We start from the raw sequence: 22,892 nt of genomic DNA on the forward strand, positions 1-22,892 counted from the left end.
AACTGGAGGATTACCAAAAAATGGAAATGCAGGTGCATCTTTGAAGATACTGAAAGAAAGGCCTCGGTTTCCACTGCGCATGGGATGGCCTGCAGTTTCATAAACAAAACGGGCCACTCGCTGTTAGGAAGAAGGCCAGCTCTGACAATCCCCCCCCCCCCTTTCATACGGAGAGCTTCCTACTACAGTGACAATCCGGAGCCCAAACAAGAGCCAAAACGAACACATCTCATCTGCACAGTGGAAGATCCAGATTTAAAAGACGAATGGAGGAAAGACAAATAGAGGTTGTTTTCAGCAACATCAGCCGTTTCGTGGGTGGTTTTTTTTATTATTATTATTGCCGTCAGGAAACTCCAAGTGGCAGCACCCTGAAATTCAAAACCGCTGCTAGCTCTGGGAGCAAACTAGAAATGAATCTTATCCCAGAGCTGGGACATCTAGACGGATGCGCCGGGGTGTGCCCTTCCATCTCGGTTCTACCAATTCATCCAAGGGGACGCATTTTAGGCTGCAATTAAAGCTCCAGTCAATTAATCTATTGATTCGATGGACTAATTAAAACTCACGTACGTTTTTATTAACGCCACTGTCACACACTGATGTTCCTGATTTCATGCCGACATGTGTGCTCTTGCAATCGCGCACACGAGTAATATAACCAGCACACACAGAATATTGTCGAAGGCTTTCACGGCCAGAGTTCATTGGTTCGTGTAGGTTATCCGGGCTGTGTGACCGTGGTCTTGGTTTTTTCTTTCCTGACGTTTCGCCAGCAGCTGTGGCAGGCATCTTCAGAGGAGTAACACTGAAGGACACTGTCCTTCAGTGTTACTCCTCTGAAGATGCCTGCCACAGCTGCTGGCGAAACGTCAGGAAAGAAAATACCAAGATCACGGTCACACAGCCCGGATAACCTACAAGAACCAAAGCACACACAGAGTTGGATCCAGCCAGCTTTGTCACTCAATCTCCCCTAATTCCTCTCCTTACTACTGCCACCATCCCTCATGGCTTTTGTCCATGGTGGCCCAACGATTTCCAACATAGCTTTTGGAGGTTAGAGGGGACTCCCTTCTCCAACGGCAAAACTAGTTAGATCCAACCCAAAATCTAGCACCGTGGTTCCCAAAGTGAGCAGTACCACCCCCGGGGTGGGTGGGTGGTGGAATTACCTAGGGGGCACTAGAGGCGGGCCCCTTCAACTGTGGGTGAAAATGCATGGTCGCTTCAGCCTCCTTTATTCTGTTTCAGCCAGGATCGAAAGCAGTTTGGCGAAAACACATGTGTTTGATCCTGGCTGAAACGGAATAAAGGAGGCTAAAGCGACCATGCGTTTTCGCCCTGTGTTGTTCACTAATTTACAACAGATCAAGCTATGGCACCATGCTGGCAAATTTGGTGGAAACGATCAGAATTTTTTTCCAGACTTTAAGAGCTGGTACCACCGGATCAAGTTCATCCGTTTCGTTGAATACATTTCAACTAAAGTTTTAATTTGATTTTGAATAGATGTGCAATTAACTGTTTTGAAATGTTATTGTCATTGTCTTCTTTAGTGAGTCATGCAAACCCCTATTTTGAATAATGCTTTTAATAGGATAGGGTAGGGGGCCCTGGGGTTGAGTTTGTGGAACCAAGGGGGCAGTGGGCCGAAACGTTTGGGAACCACTGATCTAGCATGTACTCTGGCTAGCCACCTGGTTGCGTATGCCGACACACTCCTCCTAAATTGCACGCACCTATGGGACATCTGCTAAAGCTCAGTCTCTCACAATGCACTTACACACTCTCACCGACTTCCTTTAACCCTAACCTATGCTTCTCCTGAACACTTAAGAGTTATACCCCACTTTTCTCTACCTTTAAGGAGTCTCTAAGTGACTTACAATCACCTTCCCTTCCCACAAGACACCTTGTGAGGTAGGTGTGGCTGAGAGTGTTGGGAGAGAACTGTGACTAGCCCAAGGTCACCCAGCAGGCTTCATGTCTAGGAGTGGGGAATCAAACCCGGTTCTCCAGATTAGAGTCCTCCGCTCTTAACCACTACACCACGCTGGCTCTCGATTGCGCACACCGGCCTATCTTTCAGCCCCAAGAAATGCACCTAATTTCTTTCCATTCTCTTTATGTAGAGAATTCCTTGTGACTCGAATTCACACATATCCAGTTGAACTCCATATGCACCCCACCATCCCCCCAGTTCATGAGACCTACACTGTCCACACTATATTTCGGTACTTTTCAAACCGGAGAGTTTTGTGCAGCTGGCCATTTCTAACCAATGGTTTTTTTTTTTTTTCATTTTGGAGCCTCTGGCAAGGGGAGCAATGGGTTAATCCACCACTTTGTACACCCCCAGTCTGGACTGTCCATCTTCAGTAACTACTCAACTTGATGATCTGTGGTTCAGCCCAAGTGGGACGCCCTTTGGCAGCTCACAGGACTTTGACGTTCTGCACATGAGGTTATGATCCTGAGGGATGTGCTCTGGCAGTTAATAATAACAGCCCCACGGAAGCAGTGGGGTCCCATTTATACACAAAAGAGGTACAGCCACAGCAAGCCATGTCTTCGTATTGCTGGGAACCCCTATGAGATACCCCAAACAGCATCAGGAAGGGGAGAGATGGGGAACGAACGTAACAGTGTCCCTCGGGCCCATTTCCATCTTCCTCAAGATGTGGGAAGTTCAGTGGCCGCTGGAAAGGGGGTGTCCATCTGACGGAGCAGATCCCAGTTGGTTTTCCGAACTGGCCATTTCTCTCCCGCAAAGCGCAGGCCTCTACTCTTGCTCTTTCACTCCCGGAACCAAAGTTTTTCCAACCCTGATTATTATTATTTTTAATCCCACAACTTTTAACTCCCACATCCCCATCCCTCGAACGTCCGTCCCCTCGTCAGCCAAAATAGGGATTCTCGTTCTGGAAGTTGTAATCTGGACAGACCTTCTGCACCAGCTTGTAGTCAATGCTGAAGAACGAGATGAAAATGCAGATGACTTTGAACGGCTTGGCGCACAGCCAGGCTGCGTGGCTCTGCGTATGCTCAGTAAAGCAGATCTTGGAGGGGTCGTAGAGGCAGGGCTTGTTCTTGCGTGCCCGGTTGGTCTTCTCATACTCCACGTGGCAGTTGAAGGTCTTAGATTCCTTGGGCTCAGCTAAGGTTGACTGCTGGGGGTGGAGGTGCTGGGTTTGGAGAGGAGGAACCAAGACATCGAACTCCACCACCTTGGTGGGGGGCACGATGCTCACCGAGACGTTGCCCAAACTGGAGGAATTGTGCCGGAAATAGACGCTGAAGGTGCCGTTAATGTGATCCACGATCTTGCCTGTCACCAGCAGGCTAAATTTGAGGGTCTTGATGTTGAAATAGAAGTCCCCCCAGCCAAAGATCTTCTTGGTACGTCCCGCTTTCAACGAGGGCTTCCTCTTGGCTCGCTGGTTGTAGTGCTCCATGGCCGTCTGGTTCTTACTCCAGTCCCATGGATTCAGGGCACCACCGTATGGGTCTATCTTGGCTTTGGAGGGTTCGCCGGGGAATATCCGAGCAGGGCTGAGTGGGTGAGGTTTCAGGGCGGTGCCATACGGCCCAGGTTTCAGGACGCTCGAGGGACCCATCTCCAGGTAATTCAGGGTCTTGGTCATATGGCCTTCCACGCATACAACCTATCGAAGAAATAGAAATAAGGAGCAGAAGTTAGACCTGGCAGGATCTTGTACTCGCTATATGCTGCACGCCTTTCTCAACCCTACCTTGCATACATTTGATCACCTTCAGGGATCCAAAAGGATTATAGGGTATGTCCTGAGAGATGCTCTGTCTCTGCATAATGGACACATCAGTAGGAGGTCGTTTTTCCTGGTTTTTGTCTAGTGCTACCTTCAGACTATACAGACAGAAGCTCCGTAAGGTCGTTTATGCATGGGTACTTTCATTCATGTTCGCCCCCCCCCCCCCCGGTCTGTCTCGGTTGTTCCTTGGAGTTATGCGTGAGTTTTCCGTCCATTAGAGATGACCTCGCTGCCAGCCCTCACAAATCCCAGGGCTTCCCATTCCTGTTAACCCGATTTTTTCCCACCCTTGAGCTCAGCCTGCTTGATATCCCCATGCATAAGGCAAAGCACGGGACACAGAAGCTTGGTTTCTCTCACAGCCAATTACAAAGCAAAGTGTAAAGAGGCGGGGATCGAAATACTTCCTGCTTCTTGCTTCCTGGGAGCTCTTCCTGAGCAGAAGAAAGGCTTTTTAAAGCGGAGGCTTGGATTTCTCCCTCCCACTTTCAGATTGCTCGGTTTTTTGTTTTTTCTTCTTAAAATGCTTTTTTATGCAGCAATCTGGTTTTCTGGGGGAGATTTTCTCTTAAAGTAAGCCAATTACAGAGCCACATTTAAAGGGGTGGGGACTTGATTTGAACTTGGAGATTGCTAGTGCATAGATTCCCAACAGGAAAGTGTGGGTCCAGTGAGCAACGAACCTCAGGTAAAACTCCCATGCATAAACGACCAAAGTCTACATTTAACCCCAAATTCTGCAACAAGGAACAGCCAAATTCCGCAACCTAGTGGATTATGCAGTCAAGGCACATTTACATACATACCAACAGCATTACTTATTTTAGGGTACACGACAGGTTTTTCTTATCTTGGCATAACTGGAAAAGGGCCCTTCCAATTTTTGTGGCATTGACTGGGGAAATGCAGAGTTGGGATCTATAGAATACTGAGCTTCAATGGCTGTGACCCAGGTTCGAATCCCTTCTCGACCATGAAAACTCACTGGGTGATCTTGGGCAAGTTACTCTTGTGAGGATAAAATAGAGGACAGGAGAATGATGCTGTGGGCCACTTTGGGTCCCCATTGGGGAGAAAAGGGGACTATTCGTATCTAAATAAATGGAACTTGAGACAGTTATGCACATGGAGGTCCATAAACCTGCGCACCTTGTACTGTGTTGGAATGTGACTGAGGACCAAACTAGATGACAGCCAGTGTGGGTCGTTTATGCAGGGGAGTTCTACCTGAGATTCGTTGCTCGCTGGACCCACACTTTCCTGTTGGGAGCCTATGCACCAGCAGACTCTAAGCTCAAATCAGGAAGTATTTGAATCCCCGCCCCTTGAAATGCTGCTTCGTAACTGGCTGTAGTGAGAGAAAAGTTCCCTCCCCACAAACCTAACTGCCACATAAAAAAGCATTTTAAGAATATAAAAAGAAAAATGGAGCAATCTGAAAAGAGGGGGGGGGATCCAAGCCTTGGTTTTAAAAAGCCTTTCTGCTGAGAAAGAGCTCAGAGGAAGCAGGAATATCAGAATCCCCACCTCTGGACATGCTGCTTTGTAACTGGCTGTGAGCGAAACCAAACTTCTGTGTCCTGCATTTTACCTTATGCATGGAGATTTCACCTGGGATGAGCTCAAGGGAGAGGGGAAAATCGGGTTAACAGAAGGGCAGGAAGTCTCGGGATTTGTGAGGGCTGGCAGCGAGGTCCTCTCTAATGGAGGAAAAACTCATGTATAACTCTAAGGAACTGAGACAGACAGGGATGAATGTGAGTGAAAGTACCCATGCATAAATGACTGTGGTATGGTGGTTAAGAGCGGTGGACTCCAATTCTCAATGGGACCATTAGAATACTTTTTGATCTAATTCCTTATTTACACCTTTTTTTAATTTTATATTAGGTATTGATCTAATGATGTTAGATAGGATAAGAATATGCTAATTAAAATAGTATAGGAATTAGTTCCGTTAGCAAAAGTTTATACAATTTATTTTCAGACGGAAGAGGGAGAGGGGGAAGTCAATTTATTGTTAATTTAGTACTACTACTTGGGTTTTTTTTAAGTATTATTACTATTTTTAATATTGGATATTGTTTTACATGTTGATATATCAAATTAAGAAAATAAAAAAAATATTAAAAAAAAAGAGCGGTGGACTCCAATCTGGAGAACTAGTTTCAGTTCCCCACTTCTCCACATGAAGCCTATTGGGTGACCTTGGGCCAGTCACAGTTCTTGCCGAACTCTCTCAGCCCCACCTACTCACAAGGTGGCTGTTGTGGGAGGGGGAAGGGAAGGCGATTGTCTTTAGGATTGCAGTGATTTTCAGGGTTCTGTGGCAACTCCCGCGGTTTGCAAGAGAAGCTCTGCTCTGCACTCCGAGAAGAAAACTGAACAGGGGTGGAGAGAGCGAACACGATTGTCGAATGGAAAGCGGAAACAGCACAGCAGAGAAGGGGAAGGAAGGAAGCCTAAAATTTATGGAACCAATTCTCCAAGGAAATTACAGAAGTAATGATATCCTCAATAATACTTAGCATTTGCATCACTTGCATTATCATATATATTATCTTAATAATCCTTACAACAATCCTGTTAAAGTGAAGTCATTGTTACGGTCCCCCTATTATTCATAATGGAGGATGGGGCAGAACCCTAAGGCCCCCCTCATCAGTCCATGGGTGGGTTCATGTTTGAACTGGGAACTTCTCAGCTGCTAGTCATTGGGCTCTTCGCTAAACCAGCTAAGCTGAAGAGAGAAAGAGGAAGAAGGGTCATATAGACGGTTGCCAGAACTTAAGCTCTGTCACCAGGATTCAGAGTTTGGGGCTCATACTTAGCTCCTTCCGGTTGAAATCTTAGGGCCACCAAGTTCTCTCCACACTTGATGTCATCCTGTAAGATGCGCTCCTGCTTGTGGTAACTGAAGCAAATATAAACTGGAGATGGGAGGCAATAATCTGGCCCTTCAAGTTCAGCTACTGTACATTTCACATTTACTGTGTAATTTGTTCCTATTTTATTTTAAAACGCATGTATGTCTCATTCCCCTAAGTGGAATGCATTAGGGTCTACTTATGTCAGAATGGATCCCGGTCCTCTTGCCATTTCTGCAACTGGAGAACAATGGTGTCTAACGGCACGACGATATCAATTGGATCCATTTTAACACGCTGAGTTAACATTATGGGCCAACACAGATCTAAAAATTGGGAAGAAATTGTTTTTTTACGGTAGGCTTGGACCAACAGGGGTATTTTTACATTGGACCAATTGGCAGGTTATGCTGATGAGTTTTTGACATTTTCTGAGCTGAGGTCCAGATATGACTTGGCCACCTTAGGTAGAATGGCGATACTTACAGTTGAAACATCTATTGGTATCCAAATATGGCCTTGCATTAAATGTTTTAGAGTTAGGGTTGTCAGGTCCTTCTTCACCACCGGCTGGAGGTTTTTGGGGCGGAGCCTGAGGAGGGAGGGGTTTAGGGAGGGGAGGGACTTTAATGCCATAGAGTCCAATTGACAAAGTGGCCATTTTCTCCAGGGGAACTGATCTCTATCGCCTGGAGATCTGTTGTAATAGCAGGGGATCTCCAGCTAGTACCTGGAGGTTGGCAACCTTCTTCAGAGTCTCCTTCGCTCCTGGAAGCTCTAATTGAATCAAGGAAGAAAACAAAACCTACAATATTTGTTTAGAAATATTTTATGTCGATTAATAAACAGGATATGCAAAGTCTCAGGAATGAATGGAATAAGGAGCTAGATTGACCTATTTTGCCAAACCAATGGGATACAGCCTTAAAGCTTATACCTGCTCTCTCCATGGATCTTAAATTGAGACTTATTAGGCAAAAAATTATGTTCAAGATATACTGGACATCACAGTGACCCTTTAGCAAATGAATAACGTGTCTACACCAGCGTGTAGTGGTTAAGAGTGGTGTTTTGGGGTGGTGGACTCTGGAGAACCGGGTTCGATTCCCCACTCCTCCACATGAGCGCCGGACGCTAATCTGGCGAACCGGGTTGGTTTCCCCACTCCTCCACATGAAACCAGCTGGGTGCCCTTGGGCTAGACACAGCTCTCTTTGAGCTCTCTCAGCTCCACCTACCTCACAAGATGTCTGTTTTGGGGAGAGGAAGGAAAGGTGATTGTAAGCCAGTTTGATTCTTCCTTATGTGGCAGAGAAAGTCAGCATATAAAAACCAACTCTTCTTCTTCTTCTAATTGTTGGTGTTTTAACTAACCAGACACGTCCTTTAAACAGGTTTTGGGCATGGCCAATCATTCTGGGTTTTTCTGGGGGGAAAGTTATTACTTGTATCAATATTGTATTAGAATGTTCATTGCTTTTTGAGGATGACTGTGTGCTTTCAAACTATTTGCCTGTCTCTTGGAGGCTAACCGATGGTCAACGAAAACAGACCCTCCATGCCCTTACTACAGCTAAAAGGTTTATACTGCAGCACTGGAAAGATAAATGCTCATCTCTGGTAAATCAATGGATTAGAACTCTATCAATATTTGAACACATGGCATATAGACAGCAATTGCACATGGACTTGTATTTAGATATTTGGAAATCATTTATAGAAACTTAGGTCTAAATCCGCCATCACTGTTATTATATTGTTGTCTTTATGTGTATTCTTCTTAAGTTTTTTTTTCCTTGTTTTTTTTGTTGAAAGAAATAAAAAGAGAGAAAAATGTGGAACAGCATCTCTTCAGAGTCACAGGACTATGAGTACACACATTCAGAAGTGGTGTGATACCTAGTGGTGTGTGGATGTTCAGTCGTCAGTACTACTATAAACAGGGGACTGAAGATTCATGGGGGGCATTTCATTCCCCCCTGTATCCCTCTTCCCCACATCATTTCCTCTTTCCCTTCCCCTCTCCCTTTTCCCTGATTCCTTCTGTCCTTCCCACTCATCAACCAACCTACCATTATCTGCCTACCTACTCTTTCCCTTCTTCCTCCTCCTGGCTGGCCGGCTCTTCTCTTATCTTCTCACTCTTCCATCTATTTTTCCAGTACAGGTTTCTATCAGCTTTTACTTTTGCTTCTTGTCTATCTTTAGCAATTTTAAGAATTTCAGCAGTGATCCACAGAGGCTTTTCATTTCTTTCGGCTACAGGAATAGTCTGCACATTCTTCCTTGATCTGGTTTTGACCCATAATTCTTCTGATTTCCGGTCACTTGTACTTAGTAATGCAAATGTGTTCTTTACATGGTATTTAAACTCTTCTGGAATGTTGTTTATTTTGGAACATTGAATGGTTTGGTGCTTTTCTACAGCTTTATTCTAATTTTCAATATAAACAGTTCATGGTTTATTCCACCATCAGCTCTTGGTCTTGTTTTAGCACAGATAACAGAGCTTTTCCATTTTCTGCTTCCTATTATATAATCTATTTGATTTCTATATTGGTCATCTGGTGATGTTCATGTATACAGTAGTATGTTTGATTGCCTGAAATGTGTTTGCAATGAACGAACTGGTATATTCACAGCTTTCTATGAGTCACTCTCCCGCTTCATTTTGTGCTCCTAGCCCAAATCTTCCAACTATATTTGATTCTGCTTTGTTTCCTATTTTTGCAGTCCTGTCGCCTATGATTATCAGCACATCTTGTTTAGGTGTGTGATCAATTTCTTCCTTGACACTTGCATAAAAGCATTCAATTTCTTCCTCATTAGCATCTGTAGTTGGGGCATAAACTTGAATGATGGTTATGTTGATAGACTTTCCATGAAGTCTCATTGATATCATTCAGTCAGACTTGGTATTATAGTCTTACTGCTCGTGCTACACCTGGCCTCACTATTACAGCAGCTCCGTTTCTTCTGTTTGTCATTTCCAGAGTAAAACACTATAATTTTCTGACCGAAAATGTGTGAAACCGTCCACTTTAGTTCACTCGCTCCCAGGATTAAAATGTTTAAACTTTCTGTTCCTCATTTTATGCTTTTGAGTTTATCTTGATTCATACTTCTCACGTTCCATGTTCTTATTATATGTATCAAGCAGCTTTGGACTTTCCTTTTGCATCCATTCTGGTCAACAACTGAAAATCCTTTTGGCTTTAGTCTAGTTGCGCCACTAAGAATAGTACTAATTGTAATTGTCCTCGGGTCTTCTCAAGTAGCTGATTGTTATCCGAACTGAGGGGTCCGTCTTCCAGCACTATACCTTTTTTCATTTTGGATTGTCTTGTTATTGGGTTTCTCAGGTAAGAGATGATCAGAAGTGGTTTACCACTGCCTACCGCACAGTACTAAATAGGGATAGCTGAAGCGGCACCGTTGTTGTCAACAAAAGATCCACCGCCAGTATCACCTTCCACTACTACTCCTGCTGCCTAGTAGCTACCCTTCAAGGATTCCTCTGCTCCCATCATCATTGGAACATCATCTGTTCTCTTCTACTAATGTGGCCATTGATTCCTGAAGGAGGTGGATGCATCTTTGTCTGGTGACTCAGCTAAGACCATTTCGCCTTGAATGACTCTGCTAGGAGTTTAGCCTCTTGACAGAGTCTAAACTCCTTACAGTACTGCTCTCAGCTTCACTGACACACACAAACCCCCTCACCACATTAAGGTGGTGTGTGGTTGCCTAACTGTCTCCAACATGGCTACTGTGATCTCAGAATGGGGTCTTGCAAGATCTCAGTTTTTAAGATTTTGGATTTTTCTGCAAACATGGCTCTGTGGAAAATTGCCCCCAACTGTCCCTGGCCCCACTGTGCGGATTTTTTGTTCCACAACCTAATTGTTGAATGAAGTGAGTTAAATGAACCGATAGACTGGCCTAGCCTGACAGTTTTGTTGTAATAAAATCAGCCTCCACTATGGCCTATGGTCCACCGGCCTTCAGCTACTCTGCCCCTCCTATGTTCTTCCTTCCCAACTTACCATGATGAAGATATCCCTCCTCCTAGTCTAGGAAAGCTCCTCTTAGTCTAGGAAAGCTCTTCTGCCAGCATGGCATCTGGCCGACAGGCTTTGATGGATGAAGGGCATTCTTTTGCCATTGCCAGAGCTGTCTGATTTGCAGGCAGTGTGGCCTTCTCATCAACAATGAGCCTTGACTGGCACATACTATAGCAAAGGGACCAGATCTATAGGGTTGCCAGGTCCCCTCTCTCCTCTGGCAGAAGATTTGGGGGGGCGGGGATCGACACGATCCCGTCACTTCTGGTTTACTTCCGGAAGGGCCACAGAGCAATGGGACGATTTACCACTCAAATGAGGGTTTGAGTGGTAAATCGTCCCGCTGCACTGCGGCACTTCCAGAAGTAAACTGGAAGTGACAGGATTGCATTGCTCGCAGCCGCGCCCGCGTGCAATCCTTGCTGTGGAGCCGGCTGATGGATTTGCGGGCAATTGCCCGTCATTCCAAGCCACCTGGCCATCCTTCGGATCTATGCAAACGAGAGGCATTCAAATGTTTCTAGGGAATCCAATGGGCAAATCTACATTTTGGCCTGTTGAGAGATTCCAGCCATTGCAGAAGTATCTAAAGCCCACCCTATCACATCCCCTCTGTTCACTGGGGGGCAAAGGATTTCTTACAGAAAATGTACATCGCCTATCACAGAACAAGGCCTTTCTGGGTTCCTCGGACAAAGGGAAAGATAAACCAGTCTTTGTAGCACAGCCGTCTGCCCTGGGAATCTTCTTGGTGGTAAAGAACTGAGCAGAATGAGAATTTTACTGGGCCAGGAAGTAAGGACTTCTCCTCCCTTACAAAATCAAATTTGACATATTACACATGTCACTAGCAAAATGGCTGGTTAGGTTAATCGCTGGGGCCGACCTTCTAATCCATCCTAATATTCCAGAGCTGGGCATGGACAGGCTGCTGTTTTTGTGAACGAAGCTGTCGACCTGGCGCGGTACTCCGGCTAAGTGCGAGCCAGGAATGCCCTCGTTCAAATCCTAGCCCAACCATGAACGCGCTAGGTGAGCGGCTATGTCTCAGGACCAGGGCTCCCTGGAGATGAAATATGTAGAAGAAACACTTGCAACAGGGCCATAATGAGGCTGACTTTCATTATAGAGCAGTTGTAAAGACTACTGAGAGATGTATGCGCAGACAAAATGTGGAAGGCTTGTGATTGAATCTCCCGTCATTTGCTACACTATAATCCTTACCCCAAGTGGGAAGTGATGTCTCTTACCCTCCGTGGGAAATAATAATGATTTGGCACTTTTTGAAATCTTACCCGTTATGGGAGAATATTTTAATGAATGAATGTACAAGAGGACATTGAAGGACTGATGAAGATCTGTTCATTGTGAACTCGAAACGGTCGTCTCCTCATTGGGAACCTCATTGAAAATCCTTCTGATACCATTTCTCCTACAACTGAGAGACTCTATGAACATTAGCTGTGTCATTTTGACCCTTTTTTCCATCTTGTACAGTCACGTTGTTTGTCTTAGCTTGTATGTTTCAGCTTAGTAGTGTATATAGTGTGTATAGCTGTATTGTCATGTCATTTTGGTAGCTTATAAATTTTTTTGCACTTTGTATACACTTCGCTCCTGTACTGAGTTCCTTAACCTCCAGGTACTAGCTGGAGATCTCCTGCTATGACAACTGATCTCCAGCAGATAGAGATCAGTTCACCTGGTAAAAAAAAATTGCCGTTTTGGCAATTTGACTCTGTGGCATTGAAGTCCCTCCCCTCCCCAAGCCCCGCCCTCTGCAGGCTCCGCCCCAAAAACCTCTCCGGTCGTGAAGAGGGACCTGACGACCCTAGAGGGGAAAGGGGCTTTGGCTTTCCCCCCATACCTCTTTCCCAACCTAAAATCACCCCAGAGAGCTACTTGCCCAATTGGGGAAACTTGTGTGTATTGATTGCTATACACAAAATCTCCCCATGTGGGCAAACAGTAGCTTCCCAGGGTCATTTCAGGTAAGGAAAATGGTGCAGAGGGCAAAGGTGGAACCCCTTCTCCCCACACACTGTGACCCTGATCTGAATTGGACCCAGCATGCCTGGGAAACAAACAAACAAAAAAAAACCTTGAACACACCGAATCCAAAATCCTTATAGACTTGGCAATGTGTGAATCAGCTCTCATCCCTGCCTTCCTTTGGTCTGACATAATGGGCAGCCCAGCCTCTCTCGGGGCACCAGCGTGGTGTACTGGTTAAGAGTGGTGGTTTGGAGCGGTGGACTCTGATCTGGTGAACTGGGTTTGTTTCCCCACTCCTACGCACAAAGCCAGCTGGGGGACCTTGGGCTAGTCACAGCTCTCTTAGAGCTCTCTCAGCCCCACCTACCTCATAGGGTGTATTGTGGGGAGGGAAGGAGATTGTAAGACAGTTTTATTCTGAGCCAGCGTGGTGTAGTGGTTAAGAGCGGTGGTTTGGAGCAGTGGACTCTGATCTGGAGAACCGGGTTTGATTCCCCACTCCTCCACATGAGCGGCGGAGGCTAATCTGGTGAACCGGGTTGGTTTCCCCACCCCTACACACGAAGCCAGCTGGGTGACCTTGGGCTAGTCACAGCTCTCTTAGAGCTCTCTCAGCCCCACCTACCTCCCAGGGTGTCTGTCGTGGGGAGGGGAAGGGAAGGTGATCGTAAGCCGGTTTGAGTCTCCCTTAGGTGGTAGGGAAAGTTGGAGTGTAAAACCCAACTCTTCTGTCCCAATCATGGAGGGGGGAAATGGTGCCTTGATTCCGATTGGAATTTGTCCGCACTCTTTGACTTTCTTCTGCTGGTCCTTGGCTCTGCTTCCCTGAGCCGGATTACACAGCCCATTAGCACCTCACGCTTTGTGCCAGGGAAGGAACATTGTACGCTGTCATCAGCTTTTCCTTTGAGGAAGCTGATAACAACAGCAACAAGCCGACGGCCTCTGGCGGAGCTCTGTGAAGCCTTGATGAATGCTATGGGAAGATCCCTCCCTCCTCCCTCCCCTGCCTTGATTGACCAGAATGGCTCTGCTCCTCGAGATATTTGCCCACGGCCCTAGAGTATCGCTAGAGGAATTAAACCCGCAGCTCATAGATCTTAGCCCCACATCCTTCAGCACAAAGCCAAAGAGCCAGAAGAGGAGGGGGAGAGAGAGAAAAGCAAGAAAAGGGGAAGAGGAGGAATAAAACAGCACCGTTTGCATGCGTCTGTCTTAAACCACCCCCTCGCTCCCGGTGCTTCTTGATGGATTGGTTCCAGCCCAAATCCCCCAAGGCGGCAAAAACCACACGCGCAGCAGGTGGAGAGGAGCTGCAGACGCAGTGTGCTGTTCACAGGTACAAGGAGCACGCAGGGATGCTCATTAAAAGGGAGACGGGAGCGGCGAAAGGTGACGACTGGAACCGCGGGGAGATTTGCCAGCGAAGACCGAGGCGGCCGGGAGACGCCAGGGGCCAAGCCCAGCCCTGGAGTAAAGGCGGTCAAAGTCAGCCTATTAGCCAAGCTGGCTCTCGCCGCTTAAATGGCAGCTCTGTTCTCCTCCGAGCCGGCAGATGCGCGGAGAGGTCATCTAGCTCCGCCGCCAGCCTTCCACCGCAGACAGGCTCGCTTGTTAAGCGCCCAGCCGGGCAGAGATCAAAAGGCTCTTTTGACTGTAGGGTACGGCTCGTCACCTGCAAGCACACGCACCCCTCCAGATTGACCTATATAAACAGGAACAAAAAACAGGCACACCCCAAAATATCACTGAAGAGTGAACTTTTCTGCCAATCTGGGGAAGAAGAGCAAGCATGGTGTGTTGGTTAAGAGCGGTGGTTTGGAGAGGTGGATTCTGATCTAAGAACCGAGTTTGATTCCCCACTCCTCCACATGGGCGGCGGAGGCTAATCCGGTGAACTGGATTTGTTTCCCCACTCTTACACATGAAGCCAGCTGGGTGACCTTGGGCTAGTCACACTCTCTCAGCCCCACCTACCTCCCAGGGTGTCTGTTGTGGGGAGGGGAAGGGAAGGTGATTGTAAACCAGTTTGAGTCTCTCTTAAGTGGTAGAGAAAGTTGGCATATACAAACCAACTCTTCTTCTTCTTTCATATGCTGACTTTCTCCACCACTTAAGGAAGAACCAAACTGGCTTACAATCACCTTCCCTTCCCCTCCCCACAACAGACACCCTGTGAGGGAGGTGGGGATGAGAGAGTGTGACTAGCCCAAGGTCGCCCAGCTGGCTTCATGTGTAGGAGTAGGGAAACAAATCCGGTTCACCAGATTAGAGTCCGCCGCTCATGTGGAGGAGCGGGGAATCAAACCCGGTTCTCCAGATCAGACTCCACTGCTCCAAACCACAGTTCTTAACCACTATGCCATGCTGGCTCTCGAAAGGTGTATACCAAAGGGAAAGATATACACCAAATAATATAAAGTGGGGAGTGGTACCTAGGACTACATGACTTGGAAAAAATACCACTCTTTGCACTGGCAGGAGGTTTCTGGGGCGGAGCCTGAGGAGGGTGGGGTTTGGGGAGGGGAGGGACTTCAACACCATAGAGTCCAATTGCCAAAGTGGCCATTTTCTCCAGGGGAGCTGATCTCTATCGGCTGGAGATCAGTGGTAATAGCAGGAGATCTTCTGCCACCATGTGGAGGTACTGATTTCCAAATCTCTTTGATACGTGTACAGTGGTGTCTATTTTCTCCCCACCACGTGGGGGTTGGCAACCCTACTCCCCCCTTTACGTTCTTCTGGCTCTGATTTATTTATTCAGATTCTCCCCTCACATAAGAACATAAGAAAAGCCATGCTGGATCAGACCAAGGTCCATCAAGTCCAGCAGTCTGTTCACACCGTGGCCAACCAGGTGCCTCTAGGAAGCCCACAAACAAGACGACTGCAGCAGCACCATCCTGCCTGTGTTCCACAACAATCACCCTGTGGAGTAGGATGGCTCATTTCCCCTCTAATCTCTTGGGAAGGAATCCAACATGCACCCTTTGTTGAGACAGTCTATGCTGGCAAAACAATGCTTTATTATGATGAACGGGGTGAATGCTTTATTAGGATGTGCTTGTGGTAACAGCTCGCATCACATACAATAGCCATGCTGAAAGTGGCTGTGGGGGAAGGTAAGGGGCTCACACCTGTGTTAGGAGCCACGCCACGTGTTCTCTCAGCTCAGTACTTCTATGCGGGGAGAGGCGGGGCTGCCGTTGCGCAGTGCTCGAGAAGGTGCTGCGCAAATGTTCCGCGGTGCTTTTCGTGTAGTCCTTGCTGGCAACTAGAAATAATGCTCAACTTCTTTGCACAAGGGGAGCCCCGTGGCGCAGAGCGGTAAGCTGCAGTACTGCAGCCCAAGCTCTGCTCACGACCTGAGTTCGATCCTGACGGAAGTCGGTTCCAGGTAGCCGGTTCAAGGTTGACTCAGCCTTCCATCCTTCCGAGGTCGGTATAATGAGGACCCAGCTTACTGAGAGTAAAAGGAAGATGACTGGGGAAGGCACTGGCAAACCGCCCCATAAACGAAGTCTGCCTAGTAAACATCGGGATGCGACGTCACCCCATGGGTCAGGAATGTCCCGGTGATTGCACAAGGGCCTTTACCTTTACCTATACTATGCACAAGCTGGGTACCCAAGGTTGGGTGGGATATATAAAACAAATGGATAAAGAAAATATAATTTATTTAAGGCACTATGTCAGGATAAAAATTATTTTAAAATATCGTTAAAACAGCACAATGGCATATCCTAGGTTGGTGTAACCAGGTGCCAGACGTGTTTTGGCCTGTTTGGCCTTCCTCAGTGGTCAATTGATACCCATGAATAACACACACATATTTACAGATATATACATATACAGACAATTATATATCAGACCAAGCATTGTATGTAGGTTGTATAGTATACAAACATCTAGTTGGGCTGTCTACAAGTTGTTATACTGGGCTGTATATGTCTCCCATATAAAATGTGTGAGCAATTATCAACCAGGTAAAACATTAGGAGATGCCATTGTGCTGCTTTAATGATATTTTAGAATAATTTTTATCCTGACATAGCGCCTTAAATAAATTATATTTTCTTTATCCATTTATTTTATTTATCCCACCCAACCTTGGGTACCCAGCTTCTGTTTTTCAGGTTGGGTCTCACTCCCCTTCTCTTTTTCCCTCAACTACTATGCACGGCCGCAAGTCGTAGATCAGAAGTGTCAAACATAAGGCCCGCGGGCTGGATCCGGCCCTTTGAGAGCCCTTATCCGGCCCGCGAGGCAGCCACGCCACCTACAGTCCCGATCTGGGCTGGCGAGGCATGGCCCGGCCCGACCAAGTGACTTTTATGTCATATCCGGCCCTCGTAACAAATGAGTTTGACACCCCTGTTGTAGATCCTTGCCTAGTCTCCCATCCTTTCTACGGTGTAGTGGTTTGAGCCCAGCTAAATGTGATGGCGAACTTGTGGTCCCCGCAAGTTCGGTATCGCCATTCTACACTGATTTTAAAATGCTGTGAGGTGGGGTTGCCAGCTCCAAGTTGGGAAATAACTGGAGATTTTGGGGGTGGACCCTAAGGAGGGTTTGGAAAGGGGGGGGGCTTAAATGAAGAAGAGTTGTTTTTAATAAGCCGACGTTCTCTGCCACTTAAGGAAGAATCAAACCGGCTTACAATCACCTTCCCTTCCTCTCCCTACAACGGACACCCTGTGAGGTAGGTGGGGCTGAGAGAGTGTGACTAGTCCAAGATCACCCAGCTGGCTTCATGTGTAGGAGCGGGGAAACCAACCCGGTTCGCCAGGTGAGCCTCCGCCGCTCATGTGGAGGAGGGGGGAATCAAACCCAGTTCTCCAGATCAGAGTCTACCACTCCAAAGCACCGCTCTTAGCCACTAAACCACGCTGGCTCTCATACACATCCCGGGGCCATAGAGTCCAATCGCCAAAGTGGCAATTTTCTCCAGGGGAACTGATCTCTGCCGCCTGGAGATCGGTTGTAATACTTGGGAGATCTCCAGCCACCACCTGGAGGTTGGCAACCCTACTATGAAGCCCCAATCTGGCATGCGCCTGCGGTGTGGTGCTCCCCCCCGCACTCCGGATGCCTTTGCAAGCCCCCAAACAGTCACGGGATGTGTGCGTGCTCCCCCCGTTGTTCTTTTGGGACTTGAAAAGCTGTGTGTGTGTGGGGGGGGGGAAGAGCTCCATGGCACAGGCCCATGTCGGATCGGGGCATTGCAGCATTTTAAAATCACTGTAAAACGGCACCATCCCTGACCAAGATGGCCTAGTATAGCCCATTGCCATCAGCTCTTGGAAGCTAAGCAGGACTGGCCCTGGTCAGTACTTGGATGGGAGACCACCAAGGAAGTCCAGGGTCACTATTCCGAGGCGGGAAATGGCAAACCACCTCTGTTCGTCTCTTGCCATCAGAACCCTATGGGGTGGCTATTAGCCAGCCGCGACTTGATGGAGCTTTCCACCACCAAATTGCCAATGGCGAACTCGTGGTAGCCATGAGTTCACCGCCGTGTTTAGATGGGCTCAGTGTTTGACCACGATCTGGAGGACCCGGATTCAGTCCCTACTCAGCCATGAGCCTTGCTGACCGACAGTGGGCCAGCCTAGCCTACCTCACAGGACGGTTGTGATAAAATGGGGAAGGAGAGAATGATGTCATAATCCATTTAGCGGGATATCAAGCAATTAAAATTTCTGCTCTTTCCCACTCTTCCTCATTCAATACCTCTTGCCGCAACTGCCCAATCCTGCCAAGCATAGGGCTGGGTTGGGTTTAGACACACATACATGGCAATGATGTAAGCCCTCTATGAATACAGCGGGACTTCCTCCTAAGTAAACATGCATAGTATTGATTTATTTGGAGGGCATTTTTGAGCCCTAAAAATTTCTCCTGTCTTAGTTCTAGTCACTGACTCAAGGACTATATTAAAAACACAAGAACATAAGAAAGACCCTGCTGGATCAGACCAAGGCCCATCCAGTCCAGCAGTCTGTTCACACAGTGGCCAACCAGGTGCCTCTGGAAGCCCACAAGCAAGACGACTGCAGCAGCACCATCCTGCCTGTGTTCCCCAGCACCTAATATAATAGGCATGCTCCTCTGATCCTGGAGAGAATAGGTATGCCGCATGACTAGTATCCATTTTAACTAATAGTCATGAATACCCCTTTCCTCCGTGAACATGTCCACTCCCCTCTTAAAGCCCTCCAAGCTGGCAGCCATCACCACATCCTGGGGCAGGGAGTTCCACAATTTAACTATGCGTTGTGTGAAAAAATATTCTAAATGTCATAAAGCTCTTAAAACAACAAAAACCTTCTCTGGGTGTGGAGCTAGCCACTTTGGTGACTGTTGCCTAAACTACCCCATGAGTAGGGTTGCCAACCTCCAGGTGGTAGAACGAAATAGACACCACTGTACAAGTATCAAATGATTTGGAAATCAGTACAGGAGCGAAGACACTTTAAACAAAGTGCAACATTTCTTCATAAGCTACAACATGTGATTCAAGACAACACAGAACAAAATGTACATCAAAGACCTACAAAAACCATATATACAAAATCATATGTACAAATTATATGTCCCACAAGAGGTACAGAGCAAGTTCACGTCGTAGTGGGACGTGAACTTGCTCTGTACCTCTTGTGGGACATTTGATGTAACCTACATTGTGATAATGGAATATGTAGTAACATATGCAGGATATTGAATGAAGGACTGAAGAAGAATTGCTTAATAAGCTAAAAATTTGAAACGGCCGTATCCTCCATAAACTGATGGCCTCTATCTCGCTGCATGATAATTGCCTGCAATAAGAAGATTTTGTACTCATTATTGAGACAACTTTGAAATCTAATTTGTACAAATGATTTTGTATATATGGTTTAAATTGTCTTCGCTCCTCCAGGTGGTAGCTGGAGATCTCCTGCTATTACAACTGATCTCCAGAGGATAGAAATCAGTTCCCCTGGAGAAAATGGTCACTTTGGCATTTGGACTCTAAGCCACTGAAGTCCCTCCTCGCCCCAAACCCCACCCTCCTCTGGTTCCCAAAATCTCCAGGTATTTCCCAACCTGGCGCTGGCAACCCTACATATGAGGTTTAAGTCTCTGGCTGTTATTTTGTACTTTCTGCTCATGCAGTAAAACCTAACATTTTTGTCTTCCCGTGGTGTAGCGGTTAAGAGTGGTGGTTTGGAGCGGAGGACTCTGGTCTGGAGAGCCAGGTTCGATTCCCCACTCCTCCACATCAGCGACGGAGGCTAACCTGGTGAACCGGGTTGGTTCCCCCACCCCTACACAAGTAGCCAGCTGGGTGACCTTGGGCTAGTCACAGTTCTATTAAGAGCTCTCTCAGCCCCACCTCGCAGGGTGTCTGTTGTGGGGAGGGAAGGTGATCGTAAGCCAGTGTGAGTCTTCCTTAAGCGGTAGAGAGAGTCGGCATAGAAAAACCGACTCTTCTTCTTCTACTTCTGGACCTCCACTGAAAGCAGCAGTCATACACTGTAGATTTCAAGATCAGAGGCTTAAAGGGGTGGGGGGAGATCTCTCATTTGGTTCTCCGGATGTGTTCACGCTGAGCTTTTAGTCTCAAAGCATTTGCGTATATCAAATTGTACCCGAGAGCTGGTTCCTCACCAGTCGGAGCAGACAAAGCCTAGTTAAGAGTGCTCCGTCCCTCCCTCTCGATGCTCCGACACATGGAAACGAGCACAGAAGACTCCCCAATGCCAATTAATTAGTCCAGGCAGCCGCAGCAGAGATTCATGGCTACGACGTCCCTTTTTGTCTCAGGACAAAAGAGGATGGGTTTCAGATGCATCTCTTCTGAAAGGAACTAATCTGCGGACAGGCATCCTTGCCGGGGATTTCAGACGAAAGGCCGTCGCTCGCAGGCACACGTCTCCACACTCGATTACTGGGCGCTGCTCGTGACGGGCAGCTGAATGTTATGAATGGGCGTCATTAATTGCCTGCGGGGACAGTAGGGTTGCCAGGTCCCTCTTCGCAACCGGCGGGGACAGTAGGGTTGCCAGGTCCCTCTTCGCAACCGGCGGGGACAGTAGGGTTGCCAGGTCCCTCTTCGCAACCGGCGGGGACAGTAGGGTTGCCAGGTCCCTCTTTGCAACCGGCAGGAGGTTTTTGGGGGGCAGAGCTTGAGGAGGGCAGGGTTTGGGGAGGGACTTTTTTTTTTAATCACTTTGTATTGTTTTTTCCATAATAACACAATCCATCTTATTCGGTATTTCATAAAGCTTATCTTTCCATATGTTAGTAAATAACATTATATAGCTTAATGTATACCTTCACTGTTGGATACATCTAATAGTTTGGACTCCCCCCCAGCCCAGCTTCCTCTAACCCAGTGGTTCCCAACCTTTTTTTGACCAGGGACCACTAGGACTTTTTTGTTCGGTGCAGGGACCCCAAGGTTCAAAATAAAAATTCAGAGAATTTGAAAATAAACTTTAATCATAACTGTTAGTTAAATATTAAACTTGGAATAATATTTGAATATATATTTTTATAATAGAGAACTTTTAATTGAAAATATTAATTTAGTATGGGTTTATAACTTTGTTTCGCGGACCTTAATTTGGTTCTCGCGGACCCCTGGGGGTCCACGGACCCCCGGTTGGGAACCGATGCTCTAACCTATTCATAATCTAGTCACTCCTTTATATTGAAATTTATCTATTCTTACTAGACTAGTATATAATTATTTATAATTTTCTATTTATTCCTAATATCTATTATATACCCATTTTGATATATAACCTAATCACCAATATTGTCAATTAAAATTAAAAAAAAATTTTAAAAAAATGCTAATAGGTTACATAATAACTCCCAAGAAAAGGATAGATCTATACATTCTTTACATTGATAAACAAATTTAAAAACTCATTGTTATTCCCCCACACCTCCCCTTTCTCCCATCATTTCAGTACCCTAGGGTTTGGGGAAGGACTTCAATGCCATAGAGTCCAATTTGCCAAAGCGGCCATTTTCTCCACCGGAACTGATCTCTATCGGCCTGGAGATCAGCTGTAACAGCAGGAGATCTCCAGCTAGTACCTGGAGTTTAAGCAAACATCTGTAAAGTAGTACCCTCTGTATGGAAATATTTCTAGGGTTGCCAGGTCCCTCTTTGCCACTGGCGAGAGGTTTTTGGGGCGGGGCCTGAGGAAGGCGGGGTTTGGGGAGGGACTTCAATGCCATAGAGTCCAATGGCCAAAGCAGCCATTTTCTCCAGGGGAATTGATCTCTATCCGCTGGAGATCGGATGTAATAGCAGATCTCCAGCTAGTACCTGGAGGTTGGCAACCCTAAATATTTCTTGTTAATGATTTCTGTATGTACAACACAGAACAATGTCTGCAATACAGAACACTACCTGTTGAATTAGCTTTTTGTATATTTGTTTGGGACCATCACTGTATTGACTGATGTGTCCTTCGTAAGCTTTCTGGTTCAATTACAAATGTAAACAATTGAAGTTTAAGTTGTATATGATTTGGAACTTTTCCTGGTGAATGAGCAACCTGAATATGGGCAATTTCATTTAAAGAGACACATGCTGAGAAATCGTTAACAAGAAATATTTCCATACAGAGGGTACTACTTGACAGATGTTTGCTTACTGGACATTTTAGTACCTTTATTCCCCTTTAGGTTTATTGATTGGTACCTGGAGGTTGGCAGTATGTTCAGCAGGGGTGGCCAAGCTTTTTGAGCCTCCAGGCACCTTTGGAAATCTGGCACTGTGGGTGTGGCTGCTGCGCCTTACCTGCAAGCACACAGTGAAGATCTTTGCAGGAGATGGTGGCAGGAGATGCCAAGACAACATTTTTAAAAATCTGCCCAGGGGAGCCAACGTGGTATAGTGGTTAAGAGCGGTGGTTTGGAGCGGTGGAGTCTGATCTGGAGAACCGGGTTTGATTCCCAGCTCCTCTACATGAGCGGCGGAGGCTAATCTGGTGAACTGGATTTGTTTCCCCACTCCTACACATGAAGCCTGCTCAGTGACCTTGGGCTAGTCACCGTTCTCTCAGCCCCACCTACCTCACAGGGTGTCTGTTGTGGGGAGGGGAAGGGAAGGCGATTGTAAGCCGGTTTGATTCTTCCTTAAGTGGCAGAGAAAGTCGGCATTAAAA

The 22,892-nt window shown here is 46.7% G+C and overlaps 1 protein-coding gene across 1 annotated transcript in view; it reads right to left on the minus strand.

Moving 5' to 3' along the window:
• Positions 1–2,864: 2,864 nt before the first annotated feature.
• The window catches only part of NXPH4 (neurexophilin 4), a 115,072-nt gene continuing 95,044 nt past the window's right edge, over positions 2,865–22,892 (minus strand). The window contains exon 2 of the mRNA XM_056863173.1: positions 2,865–3,668. Within this exon, the coding sequence (XP_056719151.1) occupies positions 2,901–3,668 (768 nt within the window). The 3' untranslated portion in view covers positions 2,865–2,900. The remainder of the gene's footprint in view (positions 3,669–22,892) is intronic.

Source organism: Euleptes europaea, chromosome 1, assembly GCF_029931775.1.
Source record: "Euleptes europaea isolate rEulEur1 chromosome 1, rEulEur1.hap1, whole genome shotgun sequence".
Classification (NCBI taxonomy): Eukaryota; Metazoa; Chordata; class Lepidosauria; order Squamata; family Sphaerodactylidae; genus Euleptes; species Euleptes europaea.